Here is a 19,890-nt window from a genome sequence, read left to right on the forward strand (position 1 = left end):
AAATAGGGGCTCCTAGTGCGCACAAATTTTTGAAGCAGGATCCAAGTTATGTGTAAGAGTGTTTTAGATTAGTTTAAGTAAGGAGAAGGTTGTATTCTCCAGTGAAATACTATTGTATTGTAAGATATCTATTGCTCGTTCTTCTATCAATAAATTCTTAATCAAGCAAAGGGTTTTCCTAGTTTGGTTCTGTTAAAGAGTGCAACTAGGGGCTAATTCCCCCTTTTGGAAGCCCCTCCTTTGATGGCTCATTACATATTTGGATCACCCTTGATGGCATCTCCCTTCACCTTGAAAATTAGAATTTTTGCACACCTACAAATGCCTCATTTTCAAGTCGGCCTCATCTCCACAAGTCTGCCCCTCTTCAAGTCGGCCCATTAGGTGAACAAACATGTCTTTTGACCCCATGTTAACCACTATAAATACACCTAAAGGCCTCCTCATTTTGGCATCTCAATCTGACACATTCCTCTCTCATCATCTGATTGGTTCGTACAACTTGAGGCAACATCTCCTCTCCACATGTGCGAAGGATTTCTTGGTAGCTCTGTTTTCTTTGCGTTGACTTTCTGCGGCTGACTTTGACCAACATTGATCGAGGTGATTTTGGCATCATTTGACTGCGATTTTTGTGGAATATTCTCTGATTGGGCAGGCTGAATTTTTTGGCACAAATTTCGACGTTTTTTGGGTAAGTTGACGAACATTGATCGCAGGCTGGACCATAGATCGTTGACTAAATTTGACTGGTTTTTCATCTCTATTTTGGGTTCACTTTGACCTGTTGAAGAGGTCAAGTTTCTTGCTATCCTAACCGAGAATTTTGGAGGTTGTTTGACTAGTATTTGACCTCTGTTGACTTGACTAGTTAGGGCACGTTGACTGCTGTTATCTACATCAGAAATTGCAGACTTGGAACAAAATTATTATTGATCAATTTTGGGCTTTGTGTTAATCATTTTTGTACTAAATTGGATTTTCTCTCTTTGTTGAACATTTGATTCTAATTAATAAGAAGGATTGGTTGGGTTTTCCCCCTTGTGGGGTTTTTCCCTTACATTAGCCTAAATCTCTGTGTTCATTGTCTTGGCTTGTCTTCTTGTGCATATTGTTGAGGTTGTTCTATCTACAATTACTGCCAATGATGATCTATAGTATATGCTAAGTGATTGCTGAAGTTTATTGTGATTCCTATTGGAATCTAAAGTGAAATTGCTATTGGGCTTATAAGACATTGGAGTGATTGTTGCAAGCATAGAACATACCATAAAATTAACATGGTATCAAAGCTTAGGCTAATACAAGCCCAAGGAAGAAGTAAGCAATCACTATTGAAATACTTGGTGCTGTTGGACAAGGACCATTGGGATAGTTGTCTATGGCTGCTACCTCATATTTCAAGATTGAGGATAAGCTCAATGACAAGTTAGATTATCATGCCTGGAAGATGACTCTTGATTTGACCTTGGAAGAACATGAAGTGTTGGATTATGTGCAAGGGAAAGTGGTGGAGCCTCCTTCAAATGCACCTGTTGCTGCTAGAACGAAGTATAGAAAAGAAGAGGTCAAAGCTAATAAAATATTACTTGACTCCATTCAAAAAGATATAACTCTTATATTTATGATCTAGGAACTTCTAAGGAAATGTATTAAGTTGATTGGGATGTTCAAAGTCAACAATGCAAATCAAATCCTCTTTCTCAAGAACAAGTTAAGGGATATCAAGATGGACAAAGGGGAGTCTATACAAGCCTACTTCATGAGAATAACTCAAGTCAAGAATGATTTGTTATCCATTGGAGAAGTTATTGCTGACAGGGAACTCACCCTCATTGCACTTGGAGGTCTTTCAAGGCCGTGGGAAACATTTGTCACCACCATTCTCAATAATGACAGGATACCTGGTTTTGATGAGCTATTGGCTAGATGCACTCAAGAGGAAATAAGGATGATGGAAAGAGATAAGTCTGCCAATGGAAATGAACCTATTGCTTTCTCTGCACATGCTAAAAGGAGGAATGATGCTAGTCCATCTAATTCAAGAAGGCAGGGTCAAGGATCTAAGAAGGGATTCAAAGGAAAAGGCAAAGGAAGATGCTACAATTGCAACAAGTTTGGCCACTATGCTAGAGAATTTCCTAACAAGAAAAATCCTCCAAGGGACAACAACAACAATCAAAGAAACAACATGTCTAACAACAAAGGAAAAATAAATGCTCCTATTGCTCAAGAAGGAAATAATCGACCTCCCAAGAGGACAAGAAATGCCAGGTATGATGAAAATAATGTTGTTGAAAAACAAGATGAATATTATCTCATTTCTGCTTTGTCTACTGCCTCTCCTCTAGACACCTTGGATCATTGGTTAATTGATAGTGGAGCCTCAAGACATTTCACTGGATATAAGGAGGTTCTCTCAAATTTAGTTGAGAGGAAGACTAATCTAAATATTATTCTTGGAGATAATGCCACCTACCCCATAAAAGGGATAGGAATTGTTACTCTTCACTTGAACTATGGTCAAATCATACATCTTCAAGATGTTTTGTATGTGCCTGATTTAAAGAAAAATTTGGTGTCTATTTCTGCAATGGAAGACAAAGGTTTTAAAGTAGCTTTCATTGATGGAAAGGTACGTGCATGGCATAGGAACTTTAAAGATGCTTTTACTCTTGGGTTTAGGGTTGATGGTCTTTATCAAGTTGGTGGAAGTCCTTTGGGAGCTTTGGCTAATGACACCTCTATTCAATGTGAGCTATGGCACCAAAGATTTGCTCACTTACATTACAAAGCCTTACCTGGTGTAAGGAAGATGGTTACAGGGATGCTCGAGTTTCATATGAATCATGAAGGAGTTTGTCAAGGATGTGCAGCTAGGAAACATACAAAGGGACCATTCCCTTCTAGTGAGAGCAAGACAACTGATATTCTTCAATTGATCCATTCTGACATGGTTGGTCCTTTGCCCATGACTTCATTGGGAGGATACTTATACTATGTAATATTTGTGGATGACTTCTCTCGCAAGACTTGGATTTATTTCTTTAAGAAGGATGAAGTATTTAGATGGTTCCATTCTTTCAAAGCCTTGGTGGAGAATCATACAGGAAAGAAGATCAAGACATTAAGAACTGATAATGGAACTGAGTATGAATCTAATGAATTCAATGACTTTTGTAGAGAGGTAGGTATTAAGAGGGAGACAACTGTTCCATATAATCCACAACAAAATGGAGTTGTCGAGAGAAAGAATCAAACTATTATGGAAGCCACCCGTGCCATGATTTATGATCAAGATCTACTGAAATTTTTATGGGGAGAAGCTGTGAACACTGCTGTGTACGTTCAAAATAGGAGCCCTCATCAAAGCTTGGATTTCAAGACACTCGAAGAAGTCTTCACTGATAAGAAACCTAATGTTGCTCATTTTAGAATCTTTGGTTGTTCAGTATATTTTCATGTACCAAAGGAGAAATAGAACAAGTTGGAGCCCTCTGGGAAGAAAGGTGTGTGTGTTGGACATAGTGATGATTCAAAGGCGTATCGAATTTATGTACCTGGTCAAAGGGATGTGGAAGTAAGTAGAGATGTTACTTTTGATGAAGACACTGCCCTTGGAAAAGCAAGGGATCTCCCTATCACAAGGAAGGATGATGATGCTACTAAAAGTCAAGAAGAACCTTTGATGGATGAGCCCATGTCTGATGTTGATGGCCTGATGGATCCACTTGATCCACCTCCTTGTGATCCCTCTACCTCAAAGAAAAGACCACTATGGCTCCGAGATACACTTCAAGATGTTGAAAATCATGTTGCTCCAAGAGGAACATTTTGGGAAAGTAAGAAGCCCACCAGGTATCAAGGATACTTGGCTGCCATGAGTACTATCATTCAAACTGAACCTTGCACTTTCGAAGAAGCTGTGAAGCACCAGGTATGGAAAGATGCTATGGTTGAGGAATATGAGTCAATCATGAAGAACAATGTTTGGGAAGTGGTGCCTAGACCCAAGGACAAGTCCGTGGTCACTTCAAAATGGATCTACAAGATTAAACATGGAGCTAATGGAAGTGCAAAAAAATATAAGGCAAGGTTCATGGTTTGTGGTTTTTTCAAAAGGAAGAAGTTGACTATAATGAGATATTTGCACCAGTTGCTCGATACACCGCTATATGATCCATAATTGCTCTTGCTACAAATCAAGGGTGGAGCCCGCATCAAGTGGTTGATAAGGCCACATTTTTACATGGCTTACTTAAGGAAGAAGTCTTCTTGGAACAATCTCAAGTGTTTGAAGAGAAGGATAGAAGGACACATTTATGCGGGTTGAAGAAATACCTTTATGGGTTAAAGCAAACCCCTAGGGCTTGGTATAAGAGGATTGATAGCTATCTTATGAAGTTGGGATTTACGAGGAGCTATGCTGATCCAAACTTCAAGGTTGAGAAGGACATGCCACTTATTTTGTGCTTCTATGTTGATGATCTATTTCTGATTGGTGCAGACCCTCTCATTTATCAATGTAAGAGGGAGTTGACTTCTGAATTTGAAATGAAGGACTTGGGATTCATGCATTACTTCCTAGGCTTGGAGATCTAGCAAAAGCCAGGTGAGATTTTCCTTTCTCAAGGAAAAAAATATATTGTGAAGTTGTTAGAAAGATGTGATTGCAAGCCAGTGACTACACCAATGGAACTAAATTTCAAGAAGCTACATGGAAGTGGTGCTGGTCTCGAGTTGACAAATCCTATTGAATATAGACAACTTGGGGGAGCTTCGATGTTCTTGGTGAACACACGACTGGACATATGCTTCTCTGTTAATACATTGAGTCAATTTATGGTTAAGCCTCATCATATTCATTGGGTTGTTGCAAAGAATCTTCTAAGATATCTTCATGGTACTATCAATCATGGACTAAGTTACTCTGCCAGGGTTCTGAGACTACATGGATATATTGATGCTGACTGGGCTGGTAGTGTGGTGGATAGAAAAAGCACATCTGGGTGTTGCTTCTCTTTGGGGTCTACTTCAGTTACATGGATGAGTTGGAAACATAAATCTATTGCACTAAGCATTCTTGATGCTGAATATATTGCAGCTAATATGGCTTGTTGTGAAGCCATTTGGTTGAGGAAGCTCTTTAGTGAGCTATTTGAGCACGTGATGGATACCACCGTCATTTATTGCGATAATCAAAGTGGGATTCGCCTATTAGACAATCTCGTGTTCCATGAATGATCCAAGCATTTTGATATTAAGTACCATTTTATTCGAGATATGGTACAACAGGGAGCAATAAGGCTCCAACGCATCAGGTTGGATGAACAAATTGATTTCATCCCCACAAGGCCTTTGGGAAAGGCCAAGTTTTTAGCCTTCAGAGAGAGACTTGGAGTCGTGGAAAGACCCCCCCATGAGGGTCTCGCTTTTGGACATTGAGCTCTGGGAGCTCCTAGGGGCTTGGGGTACTTCTTGGAACTATATGAGCACATGGTGAGTGGTTCACCTTCCTTTGTGGAGTACATACCACAACATGTGAGCATAGGGTGAGTGGTTCACCTTCCCTTGTGGATACCCCAACATACATCCTACCCTTGTAGTCTGGGACTCTTGGGAAGTACCTATCATCTGGCCAATGAGTTAGCAAAAGTGGTTAGGGTTAATTAGTACTACCGACAGATGTGTCAGTTACTACTATATTCCCTATGACTAGGATGCATGATGTTCAACAACTTGATCATTAAGGATCAAGCCTAGTAGGGGTTCCAGTGTTGCGGGGGAGCGCCCCCCCCCCTCGAACCTGCTCCCGAATCGTGCTCCGGGCGGGAGTGGTTCGGGAGCGCGCTCCCTTAAAAAAATTTGCGCTCCCTGGTTTGTTAGGGAGCAACACAGGGAGCGATCGCTTCGGCGCTCCCAAAGCGATTTTTAATGCCCGGGAGCGATCGGGGAGCGATCGCTCCCTGATCACTCCCGGACATTAAAAATCGCTCCGGGAGCGATTCGAGCTGGGTCAGGAGCGGTTCGGCGGAAAAAAAATCCGCCGGACCCGAAAAAAAAAAATTAGAATTTTTTTTTAGTTTTATAAGCCCAATGGGCCAAAAAAAATTCATTATAACTTCATTGAGCTTGAGTTTGGAGTTGGAGCAAGAGCAAAGGAGCGAAGAGCAAGTGCTGAGGAGCGAGGAGCAAGTGCCAAGGAGCGAGGAGCAAGCCTGCAGAGGTAAGTAACTTAGTAATTTAGTTAGTTTAGCTGGTTAGGTAGTTAATTTAGTTAATTTAATTTAGTTGTTTGAGTTTAAAGATCATGTATTTAAATTAAATTAATTAATCCCAATAAATTAAATTAATTTGCAGATTCAAGAATCAAAACCCTACAAACATCAAACACCATGGACCTGGCTATATTTATTGGCATTTTCCTCTTCCTGGTCCCTTTTATGGTTATTATGGTGCTGGAGAGTAGGAAACAGAGGGGGCCCCAAACTGAAGAGGTGGATGAAGAAGCCGGAGAAAGTCAAATGGGTGAAAACCCCAGTAAGGAGGAGCTGGAGGAGGGTGAACATGACCCTCAAAAAACTAAACAAGACCAAACTCCATTGTGGAAATATGTTCACAGGGCTGAAACAGGGAGAGGGGGTGGAACCACTAAATTTCATTGCCCCCATTGCAACACTGATTACACAGGTTCATACACCCGTGCTAGAAGACACCTCTGCAGGAAAAGGCCATGGGATGGAGAGAAACAAATAGGAATCAAAACTTGTACAGCGGTGTCAACAGCAGATAGAGCCAAATACATAAGGGAAGAGGAGGAAGCCCAATACAGAACAAAAAAATCAAGGGGTTTCTTTGAACCAAGCTCACAATCACAAAGAACTCCTTTAGCATCCTCCCAAGGCAGTGGATATGGACATGGAGGCACAGGGTAATCATCTTTAAGGCGTAGAACCATATCAGATTTCCTTGATGAGGGGTGTAGGAATGATGTGGATTCAAAAGTTTACAGGTTTCTCTATGCATGTGGGATACCATTCAATGTTCTACGCTCACCTTATTGGCACGAAATGGTTTCTGCCATAAATGATGCCCCTAAAGGATACAAGAGCCCTGGGTATGACAAGGCAAGAACCGTTGGCCTTGATCATGAAAAAGCAAAAATATCACATTCTTTGAATAAAATGACAAGTTCTTGGGCTGACCATGGGGTGTCCATTGTATCTGATGGATGGACAAATGTAAAAGGCAAGCCATTGATAAGTGTTCTTGCTGTGTCTGTTAGTGGTCCCATCTTTCTAGCTGTGCACATGATTACTCAGACAAGTTCAAGACTGCCATCAACATTGCAGAAGCATTACTTGAAACAATTGAGCGTATTGGCCCATACAATGTCATCCAAGTCATCACTGATAATGCTCCTAATTGTAAGGCAGCGGGAGCAATTATTGAGGATAAATACCCGAACATATTTTGGTCTGGATGTTTGGTTCACACATTGAACCTTCTGTTGCATGATATTGTCAAAAACAAAAATGAACAATACCAATGGATTGGTAATTTGTACAAGAAAGGAAAACAAATGATAAAATTTATTACAAATCATAGCAATACCCATGGCCTTTTCCGCAGTCACTCGAGATTGGAGTTGCTGAAGATTGCGAGGACTAGATTTGGTAGCTATTACCTCACCTTCAGGCGCCTTTTGAAGGTAAGAGAGGCATTAGCTAGCATGGTATCAAGTCCACATTGGCAGGTGTTAAAGGAAAGGGCTACAAATGTAGCTGACATGGCAGGTTTTGAAATGGTGGAGGAGGCCGCTCTTGATGGGCAGTTTTGGACAACTGTGAGGCAGGTATTGGATTTCACCAAGCCAATTTATCACATGATTCGGTTTGCAGATACAGACAAACCAGTGATTGGCGAGGTGTATGAGCAAATGGATACCATGTTGGGGGAAATAAAAGACATTGTTCATAATAGAGATCCCAACTTGTACAAACTGATTCATGATTGTGTGTGTGAACGATGGAATAGGCTTAACCTTCCACTACATTGCTTGGCGTATATCCTTACGCCAAAATACTACTCTACATCTTGGTTGGGCCAACCTGCAGCAGGGGGTGGGGTTAGGACCAAACCCCATTTAGATCAAGAGGTAACTAAAGGATATTTGGAAGCATTAGAAAAGTTGGTACCTGACAGGGAGGAATGTGCAGCTGTGCGCCTTGAAATAGGCAGATACTTCAGTGGCACTGGTTTGTGTGGTAACTTCCATGCAATGGACGACAAAGATAAATTTGATTCTCTCACATGGTGGGAAACATATGGCGGCCACGGACTTTTGCCAAAATTGGCAAAAAAAGTTCTTTCACAGGTTGTAAATTCTTCTTCTGCAGAGAGGTGTTGGAGCACCTAGAGTTATATACATAATGTGAAAAGAAACAGACTCAATGAAAACCGAGCAGAAAGCTTGGTTTATGTGCACTACAACTTGAGGTTGTTGAGTCATTACTGTGATCGGGCTAATGAGGATCCCACATATAAAATTTGGGACAATCACCCAGAGGATGACAATTTGGAGGATGGCATTGTACATATTGAAGAACTAGAAGAGGAACTTGTAAGGGATGAAAATGAAGCAGCAACCATGCCACCTCCACCTCCACCTCCACCTCCACCATCCAGTAGCAGTGCTCGAGGTCCGAGTCTTGTTCCTTTGTTGTCGCCACCTCCATCTACACCCTCGCGTGGAGGTTCTAGTTCTGGTCGTCGGTCTGTGCGGGAGACTCCTAGAAGACCACCACGACCTGCTTATACTCCTGGAGACTCTCGTGGCAAGGGCCACATGTAGATTTACAGTTTACTTGTCTTTTTTAGTTTCTATTAGACTTTAGTTTTCATAACTGTTGAGTTTTGAGTCCTTGACTCTTGACTCTTGACTCTTTCATATCATTATGATATTTTTTGTAAACATTATATCACTGTGACAATGAAAATTTGAAGTTTGAAGTTGGGCCTTGGCAATTATAACTCATTGGTAATGATTGTGAATTATGAATATGATGCTTTGTGAAAGACTAAAGTTGTTTCATTTCATCTCATTATTCATGTTTCATTTTATAAATTTTTAACATTTCATATCATGTTAACAGTTAGAAGTTAGGACTTAGAAATATCTTCAATATTACTTCTTGTAATGGTTAAACTTAGCTTACAAGTACAACTTTGGTGATCAATGATGATAAATGTTATTGAATTTTCAATTCTGAAAGCTTGAAGTTGAAACTTTAATATTGAATTTGATGAATCATGATTTATAAGACTCAATATGTTGCAGTTGTAATATGTATTTTACTAACTTGTGGACATGGTTGATGACGATTATAATTTCTAGATGATTGATGTGATATGGCTCAATGATCAATCTATGTTTTTTTATGTTTTTTATGTCTAATTCATCATTCTACATGTTTTTGTTGACATATATGTATCAAAAATTAAAAAATATAAAAAATATATATATTTAAAAAAAATCGCTCCCGGATTCGCTCCCAAACCGGGAGCTTCTGAAAATGGTCGCTCCCGCTCCCGCTCCCAAGTAACATGGAGGGGTTCTATCCCCTAGATATGAGGACTTGCCTCTGCTATTTTGGCAAGGGTGGTGGTAGGGTCTTGTGACCCACCCTCTTTCAATCCTTTCTTATTGAGCTATGATATCAATCTTCAGTGGAGACGAGACAAGTTGCAGAGATGGTACATGATGGTCATGATGGCATAATAGTGGACAGATGTTCTTAGATGGAATTACTCCCTAGTTGAGAGGGAGTGTTAAAGAGTGAAACTAGGGGCTGATTCTTTCTCTTGGAAGCCCCTCCCTTGATGGTTCTGTACATATTTGGATCACCCTTGATGGCATCTTCTTTCACCTTGAAAATTAGAATTTTTGCACACCTACAAATTCGTCATTTTCATGTCGGTCTCATCTCCACAAGTCTGCCCTTCTTCAAGTCGGCCTATTAGGCGAACATATATTTCTTTTGACCCCATGTTAACCACTATAAATACACCTAAAGGCCTCCTCATTTTGGAATCTCAATCTCACACATTCCTCTCTCATCATCTGATTGGTTCGTACAATGTGAGGCAGCATCTTCTCTCCACACATACAAAGGATTTCGTGGCAGCTCTGTTTTCTGTGTTGACTTTCTGCAGATGACTTTGACCAGCATTGACAAAGGTGATTTTGGCACTGTTTGACTGCGATTTTTGCAGAATATTCTCTGTTTGGGCAGGCCGCATCTTCTGGCACAGATTCTGAGGTTTTCTGGGCAGGTTGACTAGTGTTGACTGCAGGCTGGACTGCTGACTTTGACTAAATTTGACTGATTTTTCATCTCTGTTTTGGGTTGACTTTGACCTGTTGAAGAGGCTGAGTTTCCTGCTGTCCTGACCGAGAATTTTGGGGGCTGTTTGACTGGTATTTGACCTCTGTTGACTTGACTGGTTAGGACATGTTGACTGCTGCTATCTACAGAATTTGCAGACTTGAACAGAATTATTATTGATCAGTTTTGGGCTTCTTGTTTATTGTCATTGTACTAAATTGGATATTCTTTCTTTGTTGAACATTTGATTCTAATCAATAAGAAGGATTGGTTGGGTTTTCCCCCTTGTGAGGTTTTTCCCTGGCATTAGCCTAAATCTCTGTGTTCATTGTCTTGGGTTGTCTTCTTGTGCATATTGTTGATGACATTCTATCTACAGTTACAGTCAATGATGATATAAAGTATATGCTAAGTGATTGCTGAAGTTTATGGTGGTTGCTATTGGAATCTAAAATGAAATTGCTATTGGGCTTATAAGCCATTGAAGTGATTGTTGCAAGCATAGAACATACCATAAAATTAACAGGTTCCCTAGAAAAAGTAGTGTGTTTTTGCCATTGTGTGACTGATTTATTTCTGTTCTATTTGGCTGCAAATTAGTGGAGAAATTCCGTGTCTTGTGAATAGAAACTAGTTTTCAGAATTGTTCATTAAGCAGTTGCAGAATTTCGAGGAATTTCTACATACTATCTAGTTTTCATTGCATTGTTGTAGAGACAATTCGTCAGGACTCAGGATGTACTAATGACATGTTTAGGCTCATATTTACTAGTATTTGAGATTCAATTTTGAAAATGGAAAAAATCATCCTACAGTAGCATGTATGGATGCTTTTTCTAATCTCTGTCCAGCATGAATTATATTGCATCGTGCCATGACAATTGCCAGACAGCATTAATGATTCTATGTTTAGTCTAGATTTGTTTGTAATTCAGATTCATTCTGGAGATCGGAAGAAATCATCCTATAGTAGAATGTATGGATGCTTTCTAATCCATCCAGCATAAACTATATATTCCCAAAACGTAGCGGGAGAAACCGTGGATATCTAAACCCGTTACTGGAATTGAGATCTGATCACTTTGCATATCTTGGCAGGTCTGCACACAGAGGTCTTGGACACGACCATATGGTGTGGGTCTACTTGTGGCTGGATTAGATGAAACAGGACCCCATCTTTATCAGAATTGCCCTTCTGGAAATTATTTTGAGTATCAAGCATTTGCCATTGGTGCTCGCTCCCAAGCAGCAAAAACTTACCTAGAAAGGAAGTTCGAGACATTCCCAGAGTGCTCACGTGATGAACTTATTCGTCATGGGATTATTTCAGTCAGGGAAGCATTAGCAGAAGGAAAACTGAATGGTTCTAATTGCAATGTCGCTGTTCTTGGAATTGGTGAGGCATTCAACACTCTTGACTCCAAAACAGTACAACAGATTATTGACTCACTGGAAGATAGGACAGATGAACCTCCAGTAGATGTGGCTCCAGTTGAAGGTGAACAAGAAGCTGTTCAAGATGATACAGATCAAGCTGTAGCCCCCATGGAGACCTAATTTTGGGAAGTCATTTGTTTAGATTATATGACCTATTCCATTTAGGAAGAAGCAGGCAAGGAAGAAAGCTTCAAATGTTAGGGTGAATTATGGTATGACAAGATTTTCTGATTATTTTATCCTGTTAGTTGCTGGACTTGTCTCTACAAGTATAATACTATAAATTATCATGATAAATTTCTTGTTGGTTTGCATTTTGATATCTTTACCGATTCCACATAGTGACATTTCCAGTATTGATATTAAAGTGTTTGGAGGTTTCTCTTAAATCACCATGTTATTGAAATACGAAATACTTCCATTTATCTATGCTATCAGAGGAAAAAAAGCCCACCTTTTTGTGAGTAGTTGTCTACTGTTGATTTCAAGTTTCAGCAGTGTGGCAATCATTTGAGAAATAATCTAATATGTAATTAAGATAATGGCATCATGTGTAGGCTTTGTGTTTTCGGCTTTACCTTCGTATTGGTGTGATTTGTTTACATGAACTTATAGCAGAGTAGCTCCAAATAAATCCTTCAACTTGTTCTGGCTATTTTATTACTGCTATTCTAAGTATATAGGCACTTGATAGAGCAGGTTAAGTTTTTCGTCTCTACTTTATGGATGTATAGCTACATAGCATTAAAGCAATTGATTTTCTTGTAACTAGCCCATCTATGGGCATCTCCTGTTAATCTTAATGGTTAATCTCAATTTATTTATGTAGTTTGATGCCAGACACAACTATTTGTTTTGAACTTGTTACTTCATCTCCGAAAAGTGATTTAATGGATGCATAGTAAGTATATTAAATGATTAGAACATGTGTGTTTTAACACAACATGCACACTTTAGTTGTAAACCTTGTAAAAGTCCCCAGAAGGAAGCAGGGCACAGTCTTTTTACTTGATGGCTGTAAGAACATTTCACTCTCTTTTCAGTAACAATTCTACAAAATCTTCTAAGAACTTGGCTGGGTTAAAACTAAAAGTGAGTTTGATACTTGGCCTCTTATGCTGCATGACAAATCTTGTTCCCACTGAAATTGAAATGCGTTAAGACGTGATTCGGTTAATGTTTTATTTTGTCGAATGTGATTAAATTGGTCGTTTTATTTCACAGATATATTCACGAGGACTGAATTGATCTATTTTTATCTGTTTCTCTAATTGAACGTGTGATTATATTCCTGACGCTCCAGGAATATGTTCAAAGTGAGAATTGCTGCTCGGGAAGAGATTTCTATTTCTATTAGTGTTCCCTTTTACAAACAATATCAGTATATGTCCAGACATCAAAAGCCCACATGGACAGGCTACACGTTTCATAATATACTGTAGAAATGTGAAATATTTCTTTTTTCAAACATATCCCATTTCATAGTATACTATAGAAATGTGAAATGTCTCTTTTTTTTGAACATGGTGAAGTGGTAATTCGATGGAGTTGTCAGGATCAGATCTTTCAATTGCCATTATAGCACCAAGATTATTCAACAACCCACAACCTAGATATTCCAAAAACTTATGACTTAGCAAGAGCCGAGATGTCCCAACCCCATCAGAGTGGGATCTATCCCAGGGGTTGCTTACTTTTTGAGCCTTATCACAATAGGCCAAACATGCCCCTTGGAATTGAACTGGGTGGATGGGAGAACAAACTGTGCTCTGAACTGGTCGGAACATAGAATTGTGAAATATCGATCAAGCCTACTATATAATAGCACATGGCAGGTTCCAGGGGGAATTAATGGGTATGCAAATTGTACTTGTGGTCATTCACATGTTAGTGTCCAGCTGGATACCCCCCATTTTGAGTGAACTACGGGGATGCAAAATGCACTTATCCAACCATCTTTTGGCTATTGGTGTTGAATTTCCTTGAAACTCTGCTTGCTGCTTGAATGAACAATCTGAAACTATTTTTCTTTTCACCAAGACACAGAAATTCTCAACAATAAAAGCAGCGGAATTAAATACAGAGATAAAGACACAATTTCACAAGAAACACAACAATTTTCTAGGGAACCCAACTGGAAACTCTCTGCTTTGTTGTAGAATTTTTATTAACAGAAATTTGAGCAATTGATCACTTTACAAGACAATACCATTTCACTAGAGAACAAGCTTGTTCTCATTGCTAACACTAAACATGAAATCTCTCTGCAGAAAACCCGAACCAGCTCTTCAATCCTTGTGCAATTTCTGCCCCTATTTTCTTGCCCTGGAAATTTGCTATTTCCTAGCTCAATAGTGGCCCCTATTCTTTAGGAATTCCTCCAAATTCCTAACACAGACCTGCACAAAGAATGTCTTCCTGTCACAGCGTATGGCTCTCATACACAATCTCATGCATACAAGAATGAACAAGGATGTGCCTTCGTTCTCCTTTTAGGCTATTCGATCATGCTATATCTGGAAAGTTTGAATTGAGAACATGAGTGGAGTTTGACTTGTTAACTAAGTCAAACTGCTAGTTAACATGTCCTTGCTTCAAAAAAGACTTGAAGCTTATCAACTCGTTCCCTTCTAAATATGAACTCGTACTTGGACAACCACATAACTGAGCTTCCATCTATGTTGATGTACAAACTAACTCGTCCATCTCATGAACTCGTACTTGACGAAAGGAAAACAAATTGAAGTCTTTCTTTGACTAAGGCACAAGTCAAGAAGGACCTTCTCTTGCTACTATTTTCAACACTCTTAGCGAGGAAGGGGCTTCTTAAAGAACCTCATCCACTTGGATCTGTCTTCAACACTGCCATGTTCTCCACTGCTACAACTGTGCCCTCTGAACTAGAAGGCTTCCTGCTTTCTTCCATGGAATCTAATTTGCAGACTTGCTTTTTCCAACTATGCTCTGCGAGTCTATCACCTCAGTCATAAGTGCCATGTACCCCCGTGTACCTCTGTGGTTGCTTACTCTGGTTGAAAGTGGTACTGGAAGTTCCAACTCTCACTTGATCTCCCTTAAATAAATCTTCTTCCCACTTGGCTCGAACTCTCCCTATACTGGGAGTCATTGACTGAGTGGCTACCTCCACTTGCCTTGGGTGTTTCTCCTCAAGGGCATGGCAAGCTCAATAGACAATAGTGTATGGTATATTGATATAGGAGCATCCTTTAACATGACCAAAAACAAGAATAATTTCAGCCACCTGAAGCGGAAGGACATGCAGTTTCAGATTGAGCCAGTATGCAACTAGAGGAGTTGGTACTGTCAATTTTTAGAGGGAGTCAGGTAACCTCACCATCTCAGAATCTTGTTTCAGTAGCCTCACGCATACAAGAATGATCGAAGATGTGCCTTTGTCCTACTTTTATGCTATTTGATCATGCTATATCTGGCAAGTTCGAATTTAGAGCACGAGTGGAGTTTGACTTGTTAACTAAGTCAAACTGCTAGTTAACAAGTCCTTGCTTCAATCAAGACTTGAAGCTCATCAACTCGTTCCCTTCTAAATATGAACTTGCACTTGGACAATCATATAACTGAGCTTCCATCTCTGCGCATTAACAAATTAACTCGTCCATCTCATGAACTCGAACTTGACAAGTGGAAAACAAATTGAAGTCTTTCTTGACTAAGGCACAAGTCAAGAAGGACCTTCTCTCGCTACTATTTTCAACAATTGGCAACCAACCACTCCCTCCTTATTGTTGATGAACACCTATTCCATTCTGTTTCATTTCTGGCACTTGAATCAATCATCAGCACATGATACAAATACTTGAAAAAATCTGTTCCAGCATTATTTCATTGCAGGCACCTGTCAAATCGGAATCCCCTTCAGCATGTATTTAGTATATTTTTAAGGTACTTGTTGCAAATAGGACTAGTAAGGATTTGCGGATTGCAGTTGATCTCTGGTTCAAATAGCTTCTCTGGAGGGAAGATTGGTATCTTTATTTAAATCTTAAGAAAAAATTCCGTATGTTGTCCTCTTGTGTGACTTGTATCACACCAGTGAGTCTTCCACTACATAAAGTGAGGGAACATGAAGTCACTGCTACTCAGACCATTTGATATCTTCTGGATTTGGCTTTACAGTCTGGCAATTATTATCTCGTTTGCACGTTCGTTGCACACTCATTGTTCTCACACACATGAAATCTCCGTCAATACCATCCCCTCTTCAATGGGGAATTGATATTTGCCTCCGAAATTTTTTAATGCTCTGCCACTATTTCTTTTTACGATCTTTTGGGATGGGCATCGATTATCTCCATTATAAATTAACATCCAAAGCTATTTATGCAGTAAAACTCCGATCGCCAAAATACCAAAACATGGTGATTTGACCTCGGCACTCTAGAGTCTCTGTTTTCTTCCTAATTGGTATATCTGTTGTAGAGGCCAGGTAGAAGAACAAGTAAATGATATAAAATGTGTAAAAAAATGAGGGTTATTAAATACTATAAACTGCAAAATTTTGGGTTTTAAGAGGTCTAAGGGTTGTTAAATAGTGGATTTTTAAGGGGTCTAAAGGTTGTTAAATGTTATAAATTGCAAGATAGTGGGTTTTTGGAGAATCTTAAAAAGCTCTGTTAGACTAAATTTGGGAATCTTGTATATTATGAGATATTGCTCAAAGAGAATCTTGTATGTTACGAGACATTGCTGAAATGGTATGGGTTCTTATGGGTGAAGGTAAATGAACTTTTTATGGTTTTCAGGAGGTTCACGATGTGCATAGGGAAATACTATGTTTAGTGTATTTGTTGGTGTTGATGAAAATTTTGTTAATGCTTTTCTCATTTTTCAATTGAATTTAATAGGTCAAATTTTGTTATCCATAATGTGTTTTTTAAAAATATAAAGGATGATGATTGTTGTATGTGCACCATAATTTTTTATTGTTAAAGCAATCAATGTGGACAATTTTCATGAGTACAATCTGTTTTCGGGTGGCAAAACTGATCATAAGTTAGTGATCAAGTGACAGAGAGTGTTGGGTGTAGAGCCCGATTATCTTCTTGATTCCAAGGTTTTGTTTCAGCGGTGGTTGGACCCAATCCCTGTTGGGGGGCTTCCCCCCACTAGTGCCACTGGGGGGAGCGACGGTAGGCATTTAGTGCCCCCTAGCAGGGGTTTTGGGGCAGCGCCCCCGAAACAAAAATTAGATAAAATTTGCCTTGTAAAATATTGTAATTTCGTAATCAATTTGAGCCATTCATTAGACAAAAGATTTAATGGTAGAAGTTATGTTAATTTAAAGATTTTTGCCCTAGGAGGCAACTTGGTTTATATGAGGGGATTGTATTGCCGCTGGGTATTATTATTTTGTTCGATCATAAGAGAGGAGACTGTGTGAGGGCGAAGAGGAAGTTACAACGAATTTGTTGTAGGTTGTATCTCTTCCTTTTGCTGGATAATATAAAAGCAAAGACTAGCTGTTTCTCCGTGGATGTAGCCCAAATTGGGTGAACCATGTATATCTGTCTCTCTCTTGTTTTATGTTTTTCTGTGTTTGTGTTCCTACAATATTTTATGTCTTCCATTGTTCTGTTATTTAATTTCTAACAGTAAGGATGATTATCGTTGATTGCTATCAATGAATGCAAGTATATTCGTTACCATTATTCAAGGGAAATCACGACTTTAAATGACCCATTGGTGGTCCATAAGGGGGTAGAATTTTGCTTTTACCCAGCACAAATTAGAAAGAGTCTTAGGACTTCCTCAAAGGTCAAAAGGTGGTCTTAGTCTAGATAGCCCCTGCAAGAAAGTCAATTTCCATTATGGTCACTCAGATTACTCTTGATGGGGTTATTGTGCTTTCTACTAGCATTTGGCTTTAATCCTATACATGAGACTAAAACTACTATCACTTGCAATTTAGTTTCTTGCCCAAGAGGGAGCACAATCTGTACACTCTAATACATGTTGTATTTTTGGGCTTTTAATTAATAAATATTTTACATAACTTTAAAGTAATTTGAATAAAATAATACTTTATTACCTGCATCTATCTTTTTATGTATAAACAAAATACCAAAAATACAATATTATTTTATCTTTGAAGGAAAAAAAGCAAAATTACATTTTTGAAAGGGGAAGAGCAAGGTTTTTAACCATGACTTTTATTTATTTCTTTGTTGTGTAGTTTAAAGATATATCTTTTGTACATATGCTTAGGCAACATAAGTAGGAAATAGGTGGACTCAAACAAGATGGAAGAGGTAGGAAAATTATGTTTTAGTATAGGAGGCCAACTAACTTTAGGAGATGAGTAAAATAGGAGGAGGTCGTTTTTCCATGAATTTGAATTTTTCTGGTTTGTCATTACCAAAAGCTAGCTATGCAATCCTGACCAAAAGTGCATTTTTGGATTGTTTAAATTGTCATTTTTAGTGGGAAAAAGGATCAACATCATGATATACCCATATTATATTGGATTGTGTAATCATAACATTTGATATTTACAATTTTATCAATATAAATTGATTTTGTAGGATTTCATAGTAAAAGAATCAATATTCCTTTATTTGATTATGAGGTTTTCACAGTTGGACATAATAAAGCAAAAATTTTCTGAAGCTTGAAATGTGGGGGAGTTTACTAAATGTCCCACGTTTTGTGTGGATACTCCACCCATCATCAGGGATATAAAATATAGAATGATGCAAAAGAATAAGGTGAGGAAGGATTAAGTACGAGTGGATAATGATAGTCGGTAAAGAAAACAAATTAAAACAATAAAAAAATAGCTAAGAGAGTGTTAATGACAAATTATTAAAATAATAAAAACTTGTAACTAAAAATCCATTAAGGAGAAATTAATGAAATTGGAAAATAGGAAAAAGGTAAGGGGTGAAGACACAATTATATTGGAATGGGGTTAATATGCTAAAAATAAGAATAAAAGTGATAAATAAGAACAATAAGAAGGGAATTAGAAAATAGGAAAAAGGTAAGGGGTGAGAACACAATTTATATTGGGATGAGGTTAAGATGGTTAAAATAAGACTAAAAGTGATAAATAAGAATAATAAGGAAGGAGAGAGTTGAGGAGACTAACAATGCAACAATAAGGAAGGGGAGGGGGAAACAAGGAATGAATTAAGGATACTAGATAAGGAAAAAGGAGGAAAGATTATGCGAGGTTTGTAAGAAAGAAGGAAAGGGTAGAAGAAAGTCCTCAAAGGTGGAAATGGAAGAATAGACAAGGAACTAAGAAAGAAAAAGATTTGAGGAGAATGAGAGGAGGGAATGAAATTAAGGAAAGTGGTTCAAGGAAAGTAAAAGAGATGTTTAATGAGCGAGTTGATGGATAATGGGATTCCATGGTTGGTTGAGCTTGTAACCATTTTTCCCATTAGAGTTATTCAGGTGCTTTTCAATTTCAAGAGCTTCTCATGTGATATAGGAGCAATAAGGTACAAATGCAAGGGTTTTCATCTAGTCCAAAACAAATAAGGTGTTTTGAATTGTGGGAGTGTTAAAGAATCACATAATTATATACGTTGTAATGGAATGTGTTAGCTATGTGTTCTTTAAGGTGGGTTTTGATTGATCTACTAGTTTGGTTGATGTAGAATTTGCCACAAGATTAGGGAATTTGGTGAACTCCTTGGCCTAACATCAGGTCATATTTATCCTTAACAATTCTAAAAGGATGCTCAAGAGTTTTATAGGGTTTTAAAAGAGTTTTAATATTTACTTGAGCTAAAATCTTGGAAATATGATTAATAACGCCATGGTGGTAGGGAAGGGGAATAAGAGTTAAAGGTGGGGTATAGGAGGGGGTGTTCTTAGTTTTAGAGTGGAGGGATCATAGAGCTTTGTTTATTTGGGAGGTTGAATAGCCATTAGAGTTAATGGGGTGTGATTTTCCTATTTCAATGAATTGAGGAGCATAGATTTGAATGGACCAAGTAATGAAAGTTTGGGAATCACTGATTTTTGTGCGAAGTGGTGGTGAGAAAAGGTATGGAGATATTTGTTTGTGTGTCTTCTT

At 38.6% G+C, this 19,890-nt stretch overlaps 1 protein-coding gene across 1 annotated transcript in view; it reads left to right on the plus strand.

Moving 5' to 3' along the window:
- The window catches only part of LOC149262595 (proteasome subunit alpha type-1-B-like), a 33,113-nt gene extending 20,974 nt beyond the window's left edge, over positions 1-12,139 (plus strand). The window contains exon 2 of the mRNA XM_089424940.1: positions 11,487-12,139. Coding sequence (XP_089281066.1) covers positions 11,487-11,945 — 459 coding nt within the window. The 3' untranslated portion in view covers positions 11,946-12,139. The remainder of the gene's footprint in view (positions 1-11,486) is intronic.
- The last annotated feature ends 7,751 nt before the right edge of the window (positions 12,140-19,890 follow it).

This window comes from Pinus tabuliformis, chromosome 6, assembly GCF_031772625.1.
Source record: "Pinus tabuliformis cultivar Carrire ecotype Pingquan chromosome 6, CPIR1, whole genome shotgun sequence".
NCBI classification, from domain to species: domain Eukaryota; kingdom Viridiplantae; phylum Streptophyta; class Pinopsida; order Pinales; family Pinaceae; genus Pinus; species Pinus tabuliformis.